This window comes from Salvelinus namaycush, chromosome 18 (assembly GCF_016432855.1).
Source record: "Salvelinus namaycush isolate Seneca chromosome 18, SaNama_1.0, whole genome shotgun sequence".
NCBI lineage: Eukaryota > Metazoa > Chordata > Actinopteri > Salmoniformes > Salmonidae > Salvelinus > Salvelinus namaycush.
In genome coordinates, this window is record NC_052324.1 from 13117413 (window position 1) to 13131595 (window position 14183).

At 44.9% G+C, this 14183-nt stretch overlaps 1 protein-coding gene across 1 annotated transcript in view; it reads left to right on the forward strand.

The window, feature by feature from the left end:
• Positions 1-14183, forward strand: part of trpm3 (transient receptor potential cation channel, subfamily M, member 3) — a 211401-nt gene that overhangs the window by 111999 nt on the left and 85219 nt on the right. Inside the window, exon 7 of the mRNA XM_039012744.1 lies at positions 13684-13858. Within this exon, the coding sequence (XP_038868672.1) occupies positions 13684-13858 (175 nt within the window). The remainder of the gene's footprint in view (positions 1-13683; positions 13859-14183) is intronic.

Here is a 14183-nt window from a genome sequence, read left to right on the forward strand (position 1 = left end):
ACTCTGGCGGCTCCGGGCTGGAGGCCGTCTCTGGAGGCTCCGGGCTGGAGGCCGTCTCTGGAGGCTCCGGGCTGGAGGCCGTCTCTGGAGGCTCCGGCCTGGAGGCCGTATCTGGAGGCCTCGTGCCATGTCTCACCCCTGGAGGCTTCTTGCCATGGATCATCACTGGAGGCTTCTTGCCATGGATCATCACTGGAGGCTTCTTGCCATGGATCATCACTGGAGGCTTCGTGCCATGGATCATCACTGGAGGCTTCGTGCCATGGATCATCACTGGAGGCTTCTTGCCATGGATCATTACTGGATGCTTCATGCCATGGATCACCACTGGAGGCTTCATGCCATGGATCACCACTGGAGGATTCGTGCCATGGATCATCACTGGAGGCTTCGTGCCATGGATCATCACTGGAGGCTTCGTGCCATGGATCATCACTGGAGGCTTCGTGCCATGGATCACCACTGGAGGCTTCGTGCCATGGATCACCACTGGAGTGGAGAGACACACAGGAGGCCTGGCTCTGGGAGCAGGCACAGGACTCACCAGGCTGGGGAGACATGCAGGAAGGTTAGGGCTTAGCACAGGCACAGGACTCACCAGGCTGAGGAGACATGCAGGAGTCCTCTTCCTTAGCCGAGGCACCGGATACACTGGTGCCTCGGTGCCTTGCTGGACTTTCTTGGGCACCCTGAAGCCTTCTTCACAACAATTGAACCGCTCTCCTTGAAGTTCTTGATGATCCAATAAATGGTTGATTTAGGTGCAATCTTACTGGCAGCAATATCCTTGCCTGTGAAGCCCTTTTTGTGCAAAGCAATGATGACGGCACGTGTTTCCTTGCAGGTAACCATGGTTTTGGCCTACAGTCGTGGCCAAAAGTTTTGGCACAAATATGAATTTTCACAAAGTTTGCTGCTTCAGTGTCTTTAGATATTTTTGTCAGATGTTACTATGGAATACTGAAGTATAATTACAAGCATTTCATTAGTGTCAAAGGCTTTTATTGACAATTACATGAAGTTGATGCAAAGAGTCAATATTTGCAGTGTTGACCCTTCTTTTTCAAGACCTCTGCAATCTGCCCTGGCATGCTGTCAATTAACTTCTGGGCCACATCCTGACTGATGGCATCCCATTCTTGCATAATCAATGCTTGGAGTTTGTCAGAATTTGTGGGTTTTTGTTTGTCCACCCGCCTCTTAAGGATTGACAACAAGTTCTCAATGGGATTAAGGACTGGGGAGTTTCCTGGCCATGGACCCAAAATATCGATGTTTTGTTCCCCGAGCCATTTAGTTATCACTTTGCCTTATGGCAAGGTGCTCCATCATGCTGGAGAAGGCATTGTTCGTCAACAAACTGTTCCTGGATGGTTGGGAGAAGTTGCTCTCGGAGGATGTGTTGGTACCATTCTTTATTCATGGCTGTGTTCTTAGGCAAAATTGTGAGTGAGCCCACTCCCTTGGCTGAGAAGCAACCCCACACATGAATGGTCTCAGGATGCTTTACTGTTGGCATGACACAGGACTGATGGTAGCGCTCACTTTGTCTTCTCCGGACAAGCTTTTTTCCGGATGCCCCAAACAATCGGAAAGGGGATTCATCAGAGAAAATGACTACCCCATTCCTCAGCAGTCCAATCCCTGTACCTTTTGCAGAATATCAGTCTGTCCCTGTTGTTTTTCCTGGAGAGAAGTGGCTTCTTTGCTGCCCTTCTTGACACCAGGCCATCCTCCAAAAGTCTTCACCTCACTGTGCGTGCAGATGCACTCACACCTACCTGCTGCCATTCCTGAGCAAGCGCTGTACTGGTGGTGCCCCGATCCCACAGCGGAATCAACTTTAGGAGATGGTCCTGGCGCTTGCTGGACTTTCTTGGGCACCCTGAAGCCTTCTTCACAACAATTGAACCGCTCTCCTTGAAGTTCTTGATGATCCAATAAATGGTTGATTTAGGTGCAATCTTACTAGCAGCAATATCCTTGCCTGTGAAGCCCTTTTTGTGCAAAGCAATGATGACGGCACGTGTTTCCTTGCAGGTAACCATGGTTGACAGAGGCAGAACAATGATTCCAAGCACCACCCTCCTTTTGAAGCTTCCAGTCTGTTATTCGAACTCAATCAGCATGACAGAGGGATCTCCAGCCTTGTCCTCGTCAACACTCACACCTGTGTTAACGAGAGAATCACTGACATGATGTCAGCTGGTCCTTTTGTGGCAGGGGTGAAATGCAGTGGAAATGTTTTTGGGGGATTCAGTTCATTTGCATGGCAAAGAGGGACTTTGTAATTCATTTCAATTCATCTGATCATTCTTCATAACATTCTGGAGTATATGCAAATTGCCATCATACAAACTGAGGCAGCAGACTTTGTGAAATTAATATTTGTGTCATTCTCAAAACTTTTGGCCACAACTGTATATATCACGGTCGCAAGGCATATGCATTTACAGGTTATAGAGTAAACAACACTGAATGTTTTGTACACTCAGTGTATAGCAGTCACTGCTCTGGTTTTTATCCTGTCAAACAGAAAAGGCCATGACTCTAGCCCAGAGGTTGATATGGCACCCACCAATGGCGACTGTGAAGTCAACAGGAAGCAGGTAGAGACTTGCAGCCTTTGTCCATCCTGTCATGTGACTTATGGGCTTCCCTTTGTCATCCTATGCCTGGGCTCATATAAAAGGGGCTGGGGAGGCAAAGGGACACCCATTCGTCAAAACAGCATCTCAACTGGACATTCATAGCGTAATTAACAGCATCCTAACATACAAACCATCCCCAACCAACTCACCATCCCCAAACCAAGCAGTATACTATCCACAAACCATTCCCAACCATCCATAAATTAACAGCATCCAAACTGACCATTCCCAAAATCAACCTTGATTTCGGGCTTTATGACGCTCATTCAAAGCCTGGATGCATTTAATTCATTAAGTTGGAAAAGCCCGACAGCCAGAGCATTGAGTCACACTGTTGGTTTACTGCTCATTTACATTACCAGTCTCCTATTCATTAGGGCACAATTAACGAAACATAATGAGTGTTTCTTATTGGACAAGCTCCCATAGTACCTCCCCATTTCAGATTGTTGGCTTTCATGTTGTGCCTAATGAATACCACCCAAGGCTTTAGACAGCGCACCATTCCTTTATTTGATTACCTGTCCACAGTTAAGAAACAAACACATACATTTTTCTCTCAGCAGGGTCCTCTGGGATATGTCATAACACAAGGTTTCTTAGACAAAGAGGATACTGAAATAAGAGTAAAACATCATTTTAGTTTGAATAGCCACACATCGGAATGATGTGCACAGAGATAGATTTCAATGATCTACCCCCGAGCTCTCCCCCTCCATCAATGGCAAATCTGAACTTAATTCTATCCTCCTGATTCCTGCTTACAAGCAAAAACTAAAGCAGGATGTACCAGTGACTAGCTCAATACGGAAGTGGTTAGATGACACGGATGCTACGCTACAGGACTGTTTTGCTAGCACAGACTGGAATATGTTCCGGGATTCATCCAATGGAATTGAGGAGTATACCACCTCAGTCATCGGCTTCATTAATAATTGCATCGATGGTGTCCTCCCCACAGTGACCGCAGTGACGTGTTGAGCGTGAAAAACTCAGCAGGGTTTCAGTTCTTGACACAAACCGGTGTGCCTGGCACCTACTACCATACCCCGTTCAAAGGCACTTAAATCTTTTGTCTGGCACATTCACCATCTGAATGGCGCATACACACAATCCATGTCTCAATTGACACAAGGCTTGAAAACCTGTTTCCTCCTCTTGATCTACACTGATTCAAGTGGATTCAACAAGTGCCATCAATAAGGGATCATAGCTTTCACCTGGATACACCTGGTCAGTCTATGTCACGGAAAGAGCAGGTGTTCTTAATGTTTTGTATACTCAGTGTATATGCGACAGCCTACCAATTATACAATTGTAAAATAGGCCCTATTATATGTCAAAATTAAAATCTGATTCGCTAGCCTATAATTGTAACTTTGTAGGCCACATGTCATGCACCAGCATTGCATTCTCTCCCAGCTTCATGGTTTGAACGAGATGTGTAATTCCAGTCCATATAACACAGTATAATACAATGCAGAACAGTAATACAGTCCACACTCAAAAATATGATTTCATCTTCATGCTCTCCTTCTCAAACTGAACAGGACATCAGTAGGCTTAGTTCCACACGCACAGATACGACTTTTTTTTAAACAAATTGACTCGCCTTCTAAAGTGCCACCATACACGGCACAGCCATTTGTTAGGCAGCACAAAAGGTTTTACATCAGCAAGAGCAGGGCAGGTCGTGCCCATTGCAGTGTGTAATGCAGTGTAGCTTAGTTTTTTTATACAGTACATACACCATCCCAGTAGCGCAAAAACTATTGGAAAGATAACGTTCCCTGTTTTTCTCTGAGCATGCTCTTCGAATAGGCTAGGCCTACGCCTAAAGTATAGGCTATGGATCATTTTATTGAGACCACACAAGGCGCACTTCATATTGCGTGCCCAGCAGAGAATCAGGGATGAGGGTCATCATCGGGAACACATGAGATACTATAATAAGCAACTAATTCTCAAGCCCTGAGTAATATGACATTTAATTGATAACAAATTGCATGACCATCCCCTGGACAAAGAAAAAAAATACGAAACTCTCCTCCTGACTGAAATGTAAAAAGCATGACCCTCCACCATTTTCCTCCGGGTAACTATTCTGTAAATTTCGATCTCTCCCTTACTAATCTCAATGGCAGTGTGTTTGTCATGATCGTCTTTAGGTGAAAGAGAGGACCAAGGCGCAGCGTGATATAAATACATCTTCTTTATTTGAAGATGAAAAGAACACGAACACTAATACAAACTAGACAAAAACAACAAACGACCGTGAAGCTATAAACGAAAGTGCAGACACACGCTACTAACGTCAAACATAGACAATTACCCGCAACCTACCTAATGCCTATGGCTGCCTAAATATGACTCCCAATCAGAGACAACGATAGACAGCTGTCTCTAATTGAGAACCAATTTAGGCAACCCATAGACTTACCTAAACACCTACACTGAACACAACCCCATGAACTCTACCAAAACCCCCTAGACACTACAAACACCCTAGACTAGACAAAACACACAAACATCCCCCATGTCACACCCTGACCTAACTAAAATAATAAAGAAAACAAAGATAACTAATGCCAGGGCGTGACAGTGTTACACAATACCTGTCATCATTTTGCTACTGAAAACGTAAGAGTGTAAGATCTCTTGTACCACACTGTAGTAGACTTGGTGAAGGAACGTTATTTCAGATTAGTTATGTCGATTAACATTGTCATGGATATTAGTAATTCTTTACATTGTGTTTCACTTGCATGCAGACCCAAGCATCCCACCGCAATGCCGACACGTTTTGAACAACTAAGCGTTGGGTGTTTGAGCTACAGACTGTTCGGTTCTTGGATTGGATTTATAAATTTCTTCTGCAACCATTAGTCTGTGTGATTAACAATGGCTGAGCTACAGCGGTGTTTGTGAGACCAGGGAGGATCCCGAAAACAGTTATTCTCACAAAAAAAAACGTTTGTGAAGTCAGAACGGTTTGAGCTGTAACCTACTATGAGCCATCTATCGAAAGCTGAGACTCTCACGAACACACACATTCTATGAGGCTCACAAGCCACACAATAGTTATTAGAAAGTAAGAGGTTCTTCTACATAGAAGATCATAGGAAATCCCAGGACGTGTTAATAATATTGTAATAAGCTCACATAGTTGATGTCACAAAACACACCGCACATTTGTCACTGACTAGTTGGATATTCATTTCACACCAAGCAAACAATTTCTCTACTTTTCTCTAGCATACTTATTCATACATTATTTATTTATTAACATTTGTCAATAGAACTCATGAATGCAACTGTTTATGTCAAAGTATGTCTACTTGTAGCCCTGGTTGTCCTGAAATTAAAATGGTAAAACACTTCAATGTGAGGCTAAATATAGTATGAGCATGCAGATTAATGAAAGTGGTGAATTTCAGGTTTTTCACTGTGGGAGGCCTGGGACCAATGGAGATAAGTCAAGGAAGATATGGGCTCCTATTAGATCTAATGACTAAAACATTCTCCTCACGTCTCTCCTGTAGCTTAAACTAAAACAGTGCTTATTTTTCAGTGAATACTCCCTCCCACTGCATATTACATGAGGCTGTTGCCTCGTGTGCTATTGTGAATGAATATCAAAGGGACAGCTCAGCTCAAGCTGAGAGTAAACAGAATAAATGGTTTGAGATAGGGCTTTGGGTGAAGTGCTGTTTTTAGTGGCTGTGGCCAGTACATTCACATTCCAGATTAGGTACGGTACATGCTTCTCTCCTCCTGACACTGTCTGGCAGCAGCAGGAGATGCAAATATCCCTGACCAGCTTCCTCTAAAAACAACTGCTCCGGGTCAACATGTATCCTCCCATCTCCTTAGCTGTTGTCCTTCTTCCCTTCTTCCTCTTGTCTTCTTACAGCATGTGCTCCTTGGTCATTCTTACTGATAAAGTATGGATTATTGTTTTCAACATTGTGTTACAAAACATACTAGGTAAGAGAGATCCCTCAGCCTTCAACACCATAGTGCTCATCACTCGAGGCCCTGGGTCTGAACCCCGCCCTGTGCAACTGGGTCCTGGACTTCCCGACGGGCCGACCCCAGGTGGTGACGGTAGGAAACAACACCTCCGCCACACTGATCCTCAACACGGGGACCCCACAAGGGTGCGTTCTCAGCCCCCTCCCTGTTCACACATGACTGCGTGGCCACTCACGTCTCCAACTCAATCATCAAGTTTGCTGATGACACAACAGTGGTAGGCCTGATTACCAACAACGATGAGACAACATACAGGGAGATCCTTGCCGTGCACATCATTGACAACCAGAAATGGTCCATTCACACAGACAGTATGGTGAAGGAGGCTGAAGAAATGTGGCTTGTCCCATAAGACCCTTCTATAGATGCACCATTGAGAGCATCCTGTCGGGCTGTATCACCGCCTGGTATGGCATATGCACTGTCCGCAACCGCAGGGCTCTCCAGAGGGTGATGCGATCAGCCCAACACATCACCGGTGGCACACAGCCTGCCCTCCAGGACATCTACAGCACCCAGTGTCACAGGAAGGCCAAAAATATCATCAAGGACCTCAGCCACCCGAGTCACGGCGTGTTCACCCCGCTACCATCTAGAAGGTGGAGACTGTACAGGTACATCAAAGCTGGGACCCGAGAGACTGAGATACAGCTTCTATCTCCACATCATCAGATTAAACACTCACCACTAGCCGGCCTCCGCCCAGTACCCTGCCCTGAACCTTAGTCACTGTTACTAGCCAGCTACCACCCGGTACTCTGATCACTTAATAATGTTTACATACTGTTTTATCCATTTCATATGTATATACTGTATTCTAGTCAAGGCTCATCCTATATAACTACTGCTGTACTCACCGTTTCTATTCCTATGCTGTCCCAACTGTCTATACACACAATTATATACATTTTGGGGATTTGTGTGTATTGTTTTGTATTGTTAGGTTTTGTATGTGGATCTAGAAATATAAGCATTTTGCTGCTGTGTTAACATCAGCAACATGTTTGTACACAACCAATAAACATTTATTTGATTTGGTTCGTATGACCATAGGAATAGCTGCTACATCATCTAGCCATTGTCATCCATCCCCCTGTCCTCTAGTCCACTCATCATCCCTTATTTATGCGCTTGTCATCTCCCATTGTCCTCCTTTAAACAACTCATCCTCACATAGCCTTGTTCCTATTTGTCCAAGGCCAGACGACTACAGGAAGCCTTGAAGAACAGTGTTGTCTCTGTTCACACTAGACTCCCGTCTGACTCCCGTCTCTCCACATAACCAGCCAGATAATAGAGTGAGACTGCAGATGGAAGCACAACTCTCCAGTCTCTGGTGAAGGCCACAGTTCTCTGTTATTTGCAATCATGCACTAGTCTCAGAGAGAGAAAGGGAATGAGAGAGGAAGTGGAAAGCGAGGCGAGGTGATTACTTTGAGAGTACTCTTCTGAATAGGAGGATGAGAATATACAAGAGGATGGAGAGAGGAGAGACATTTGTCATGCTGTGTGCTTTTCTCTTCATGTATCCTTCACTTACTCCCTCACCAGCACTAAGGTGTGTGTAGGGGGGGGATCTGTTCCTCAAAGTCACACCGTTTTTATTCACAGTAATATGTAAAGGATGAGAACTGGCCCCTACTGAAAATGGATTCTAATCAGATGCTATGAAGCCCTAACCTCACCTGAGACCCACAGGACTGATAATGAGTTTTTAGAAGAGAGGGGCCGTAGATGAAGAGATGATTGGAGTGGTTCGGACAGTGGACTCAAACTCAATTCCTGGAGGGCCTGGATATGCAGGTATGCTCTAACCCAGCACTAACACAACCAATTCAACTAATCAACCAATCATGATCTTCAATAGACACCTTTCTTTATTAGTTGAATGTGGTATGCTAATGCTGGGCTGGAACAAAAACATACACACTGGCCAGGTAGATAATTGTATTTGAGACCACGGGTTAGGAAGAGGTGAGTGAAATACCCATCACCTTTCATCTGTCATGGTGGAAGTGCAGTGCCTGTTAAAGCGGCGACTGAGGTGTGACTATAAGCAGATGGCTAACGGTGTGAAGAGAGAGAGAGATGGCTCACTGTCAGTACTGTCATCTCTGAGAAAATCAACAGGGAAGCCAGGGAAAAGGAATCATACCAGGGACAGGTGATCCACGGAATCAGGAGTGTCTCTGTCACCATGTACACTGACCAAAACCAGGGGGTTACATGTGTCATTTCCCAGTAGAACAGACATAGTAAACAGACGGGACTCTGTCAGGATCCGGACCCAGAACAGTTTCAATACAGACCGTGGGTCCTGACTTTAAAAAAAAATTAATAATAATAAAGTTGTTGTTTTTTGTATAGGGGCTTTCAATTTATTGAGAGTTGTAACAATAGAATACACAAGGTGCAATTTCGAAATTATGTAGTGCATGTGCAGTTTTCCTCTTTTTATGTCATTCACTGACAGACCTTAGAGAGCTATTTATAACCTGAAATGTCCAGTTGATCAACTACTAGCCCATGTTAGCTAGATAGGTAAGTTAGGCTAACCAGCTATCTAAATCTTGTAGTTATCATACCAGAGTACGGACCCAGGGGCCCCGACCCCAGGGGGCCCCCATTTATTTTGTTGAGTCATTCTGGTTTCATATGAACACACATAACACATGGCAAAATGTGTTTTGCAGGAAATAAGCTTTAAAATGGCAACATTTTCTCTCTGCCATCAAGAGGGGTGTGAACAGGTTGAACAGTTTGGGGTCGCATGAGTTGCTAGGTAGGGTTTAAGGCTGGATATCTGTATAGCACTTTGTGACAACTGGTGTTGTAAAATGGCCATATACAGTCCTGGCCAAAAGTTTTGAGAATGACACAAATACTAATTTTCACAAAGTCTGCTGCCTCAGTGTCTTTAGATATTTTTGGCAGATGTTACTATGGAATACTGAAGTATAATTACAAGCATTTCATAAATGTCAAAGGCTTTTATTGACAATTACATGAAGTTGATGCAAAGAGTCAATATTTGCAGTGTTGACCCTTCTTTTTCAAGACCACTGCAATCCGCCCTGGCATGCTGTCAAATAACTTCTGGGCCACATCCTGTGAGAAGCAACCCCACACATGAATGGTCTCAGGATGCTTTACTGTTGGCATGACACAGGACTGATGGTAGAGCTCACCTTGTCTTCTCAGGACAAGCTTTTTTCCGTATGCCCCAAATAATCGGAAAGGGAATTCATCAGAGAAAATGACTTTACCCCAGTCCTCAGCAGTCCAGTCCCTGTATCTTTTGCAGAATATCAGTCTGTCCCCGATGTTTTTCCTGGAGAGAAGTGGCTTCTTTGCTGCCCTTCTTGACACCAGGCCATCCTCCAAAAGTCTTCACCTCACTGTGCGTGCAGATGCACTCACACCTGTTTGCTGCCATTCCTGAGCAAGCTCTGTGTTGGTTGGGCCCCAATACCGCAGCCGAATCAACTTTAGGAGACTGTCCTGGCGTTTGCTGGACTTTCTTGGGCAACCTGAAGCCTTCTTCACAACAATTGAACCGCTCTCCTTGAAGTTCGTGATGATCCAATAAATGGTTGATTAGGTGCAATCTTACTGGCAGCAATATCCTTGCCTGTGAAGCCCTTTTTGTGCAAAGCAATGATGACGGCACGTGTTTCCTTGCAGGTAATCATGGTTGACAGAGGCAGAACAATGACTGAAATGCAGTGGAAATGTTTTTGGGGGATTCAGTTCATTCGCAATTCATCTGATCACTCTTCATAACATTCTGGAGTATATGCAAATTGCCATCATACAAACTGAGGCAGCAGACTTTGTGAAAATTAATATTTGTGTCATTCTCAACTTTTGGCCACGACTGTACAGTAAAATAAATTTTATTCAATTTGGGGGTTTGACAAAATCCAACCTTTCCCACCTAGGTCATTAGTATGACCGGATCTTCTCAAATAGTAGTTGAGTAGGCCTTCCCCTGCAGTAAACAATGTCCCACAATCCGGTGGTCTAGCGGTTAGTGCCGCCACCTCCAGCACACAGTCATACCTGTGCTGGCATGGGTTCAAATCTGTTCCATTTCCATTTTACACTCTCACCTGTCTTTCCATGCTATCCCTCTGAAAAGGTAATGTCCCACAACCTAACTTAATTCTCTTGGTCTTAGTGAGCATGACTCGTTTTGGGTCACAAATCCTTCCACGACGCAGCACAGCTGAAATATAATTGGATGGATTATATCCAGAAGAGAACAGACAAGTCAAAGCATGACGGAGACATAACCAACGGAAATGGAGCAGCAGCTCTGTAGAACCCGGACCTTTATGTCCATCTCTAACCTTCTCTTCTCTACATTTCACATCTTAATACTTTCACGGCTCCAATTTGCCAGTCCTCTCTGGAGAAATAGGTGCTAGCAAGTGCAGTCGGGATGATGAGGGTAGGCCTAGACGTGTGAAAACGACCCACATAGAGAAACCTCCTCAAGCCATGCTAATGTTTCTCTGGGTGTGAGTCAATGGCTCCATAATGAGGTCCTTTTAAGCGTGTCACATGTGTTCCCCTCACAACCCCTCCCTCCCTCCCTCCCGGTCTAAAGATAGATGTTGGGGGATGGTGAGGCTCGCGCTAACCGCCCTTTTTGTCTCCTCCTCCCTTCTTCTGTGCTGCCGCTCTCTTTCTTTCTCTTAATATTTTTGAGCAGGGGCCATGGACGTCAAAGAGGGAGAGAAAGAGAGAAAGAGAGAAAAAAAAGAGTGAGGGGGTTATGAGAAGAAAGTAGATACAGAGGGGCGGTTGGGTGTGTGGAGCTGCCAGCAGAGATAGAAAGAGAGATGGAGCGAGAGCATTCAAAGAGAGAAAGGGATTGATCTGCTCCAGTTACCAGCTCCTAGCACAAGTAAAGCATCCACTAATCTAACACAGAAAACTCCAAATTGATGTCTCTTATACAAACGGGATGGTAGTGAACATGTTAGGGATGGGGGTAATTGTATCTGTTAAAGAATCTGTTTGACATTGGGTTTGTAAATGCCCTGATTTCATTTCAGCAACATGACTGTTAGCTGTTGTGGAAACATTATCAGAGGAGCTACTGACACAGTGTGTGCTGACAAAACGAATGACTTGTCTCGCAAAGCCCAACGTTCTACTCCATAGACTCCAGAGTAATCTCCTCCAAAAAATGGAGTCCATCTCCCCACACAACTATGAGAGATTAGTTGTCTTTTTTAGAAACTATTTTCAATTTTTTCCATTTTGGAGAGCTCTTTTCACAGCTCTTCTATCCTACCCAACAAAGAGCACAAAGATAACTGTTCATCTGTTTCTAAATGGCTCTGTGATGTAAGTTAAGAAGGAATACTGATGTCCCTACTCTACCTGAGAGACCATAGATATTCATATAATAACAATATAGCATGGTCATTTATCAGAACGCTTTTATTCAAAGCCACTTGCAGAACTGCTAGCATTGACACTTAAACAAATATTCTGTAGATGTGGCCCAAGTGGGAATCGAAACCCACCACCCAGCACCTTGTTGCCAACACCTTGCTCTAACCCTCAGACATATGAACTAGCTTTAGTAGGAGACATACTGTAAGACAGTGCAGTCTGTACCTGCTCTTTCATCCAGCGTTTGAGTGGTGTGATGTGTTGTGGTGTATGCAGGCACCGCTCTCTCTCTAGCCAATTAGCAACGAACCAGCTGCGCTCTCCCTTCCTCATCTGGTGTCTTGTCAATCGAAGCCTAATCCCTTCAGGTGCGAGTGGTGTCCCTCAAACCGCAGTAGCCACCATCGCTTGCTCATGACACATGAAGAGGTAAAGAGTAAGAGAAGAAGTCAATTAAAACCGTTATGAATAGACGAGCCTACTCGTTCTCCTGCGCCTGATGTACAGTGTGGTGATGTTCTTAACTTTGAAGTATGCTCGGCCCTAAAATAGGTCCCTCTTTATGTAACTTTGCCTGTAGCGAGACACAATGATGGCACATGGGTGAGCGGGCCCTGAGTCAGTGGCCCACCTATCCACAGTGAAATTATGCGGGCAAGGATGGGAGGGAGGATCCAGCAGGGACATGGCTTTTGAATTTGAGTGAAAAAACTGACTGGTGGCAGCTAAATGAGAGACAGAGAGTGTGACAGAGAGAGAGAGAGAGAGAGAGAGAAGCTCAGAGAGAACTGGGCGTCCTTGTGGGGGTTTGGTACTGTAGGGCTTATGTGCATCCTTTCTCTTTCCAAGCCTGTTCTCCCAGCCTGTGTAAGCTCCAGAACCCACCTGTTAATTACCTCTAATGAGTCTTAAAGGGATAGTTCAGGATTTTGGCAATGAAACCCTTTATCTACTTCCCCGGAGTCAGATCAACTCCCGGATACTATTTGTATGTCTCTGCGTCCAGAATGAAGGAAGGTGGAGGTAGTTTCTCTCGCCAAAGCTAACTAGCTTAGCTCAGGAGACTGTCTTTGCGCTAAGCTAGCGCTAACACTAGTTAGGACTTCATTGCCAAAATCCCGAAATATCCCTTTAATAGCTTCTGATTAGCCATTTAGAGGCCGTCCCACTGTGCAGCAGGAGGGTACTCGCTCCAGGGCTTCTATGCGGCTCAAGCGCGGCTCTGTGCTTCCGCTAAATGCTCAGAAATACCCATAGAAATAGGAAACTCTCTCTGGATACTGCTGCCGGATTTGTGGCACAAATTTGTCTTTAAACAGCATTTCTATTTTAGTTGAGAGGTGAGATGTCGGGGCACTTGTTGAATCGTGGCATGCAACACGGCCCCCATTGACATTTTGTCAGTCACACCTCCCTCATGGCTGTCTGTCAGGGTACTCCTGTGGGATTTAATGAGTGCTTTTTGTTTGCACCTTTTTTCTGTTTTCTGATTTCTTTCTTGTCCCATTGTCCTTCATTCTTCCACCACAACCTCTCTCACTCTTTCTCTTTTGTACCCTTCCCCCGTCCTCCCTTTCTCTCTCTGTAGGTATTGGTCAGGGAGTGCCAGTGGTGGCTCTGATAGTGGAGGGGGGTCCTAATGTGATCTCCATCGTGTTAGAGTACCTAAGGGACACTCCACCTGTGCCCGTGGTGGTGTGTGATGGGAGCGGGCGTGCTTCGGACATCCTGGCATTTGGACACAAGTACTCTGAGGAGGGAGGGTACGTGTCACATATCACATACACAGATTTGCTACAGTATTGCGGGTGCATTAAGGTGCATTAGTAGTGTGCCCCAAATAGGATAAACGTTAAATGGATAATTTGGCAATGAGGCCCTTTATGAACTCGTGGATACCAATTTTATGTCTGTGTCCAGTATGAAGGAAGTTAGAGGTAGTGTTGCGAGCCATTGCTAACTAGCGTTAGCTCAATGGCTGCAGTTAGCGCAACTACCTACACCGTCCTTCATACTGGACACAGAAACATAAAAATGGTATCCACTAGTTCATCTAACTCTGGGTAAGTAGATAAAGGGCATCATTGC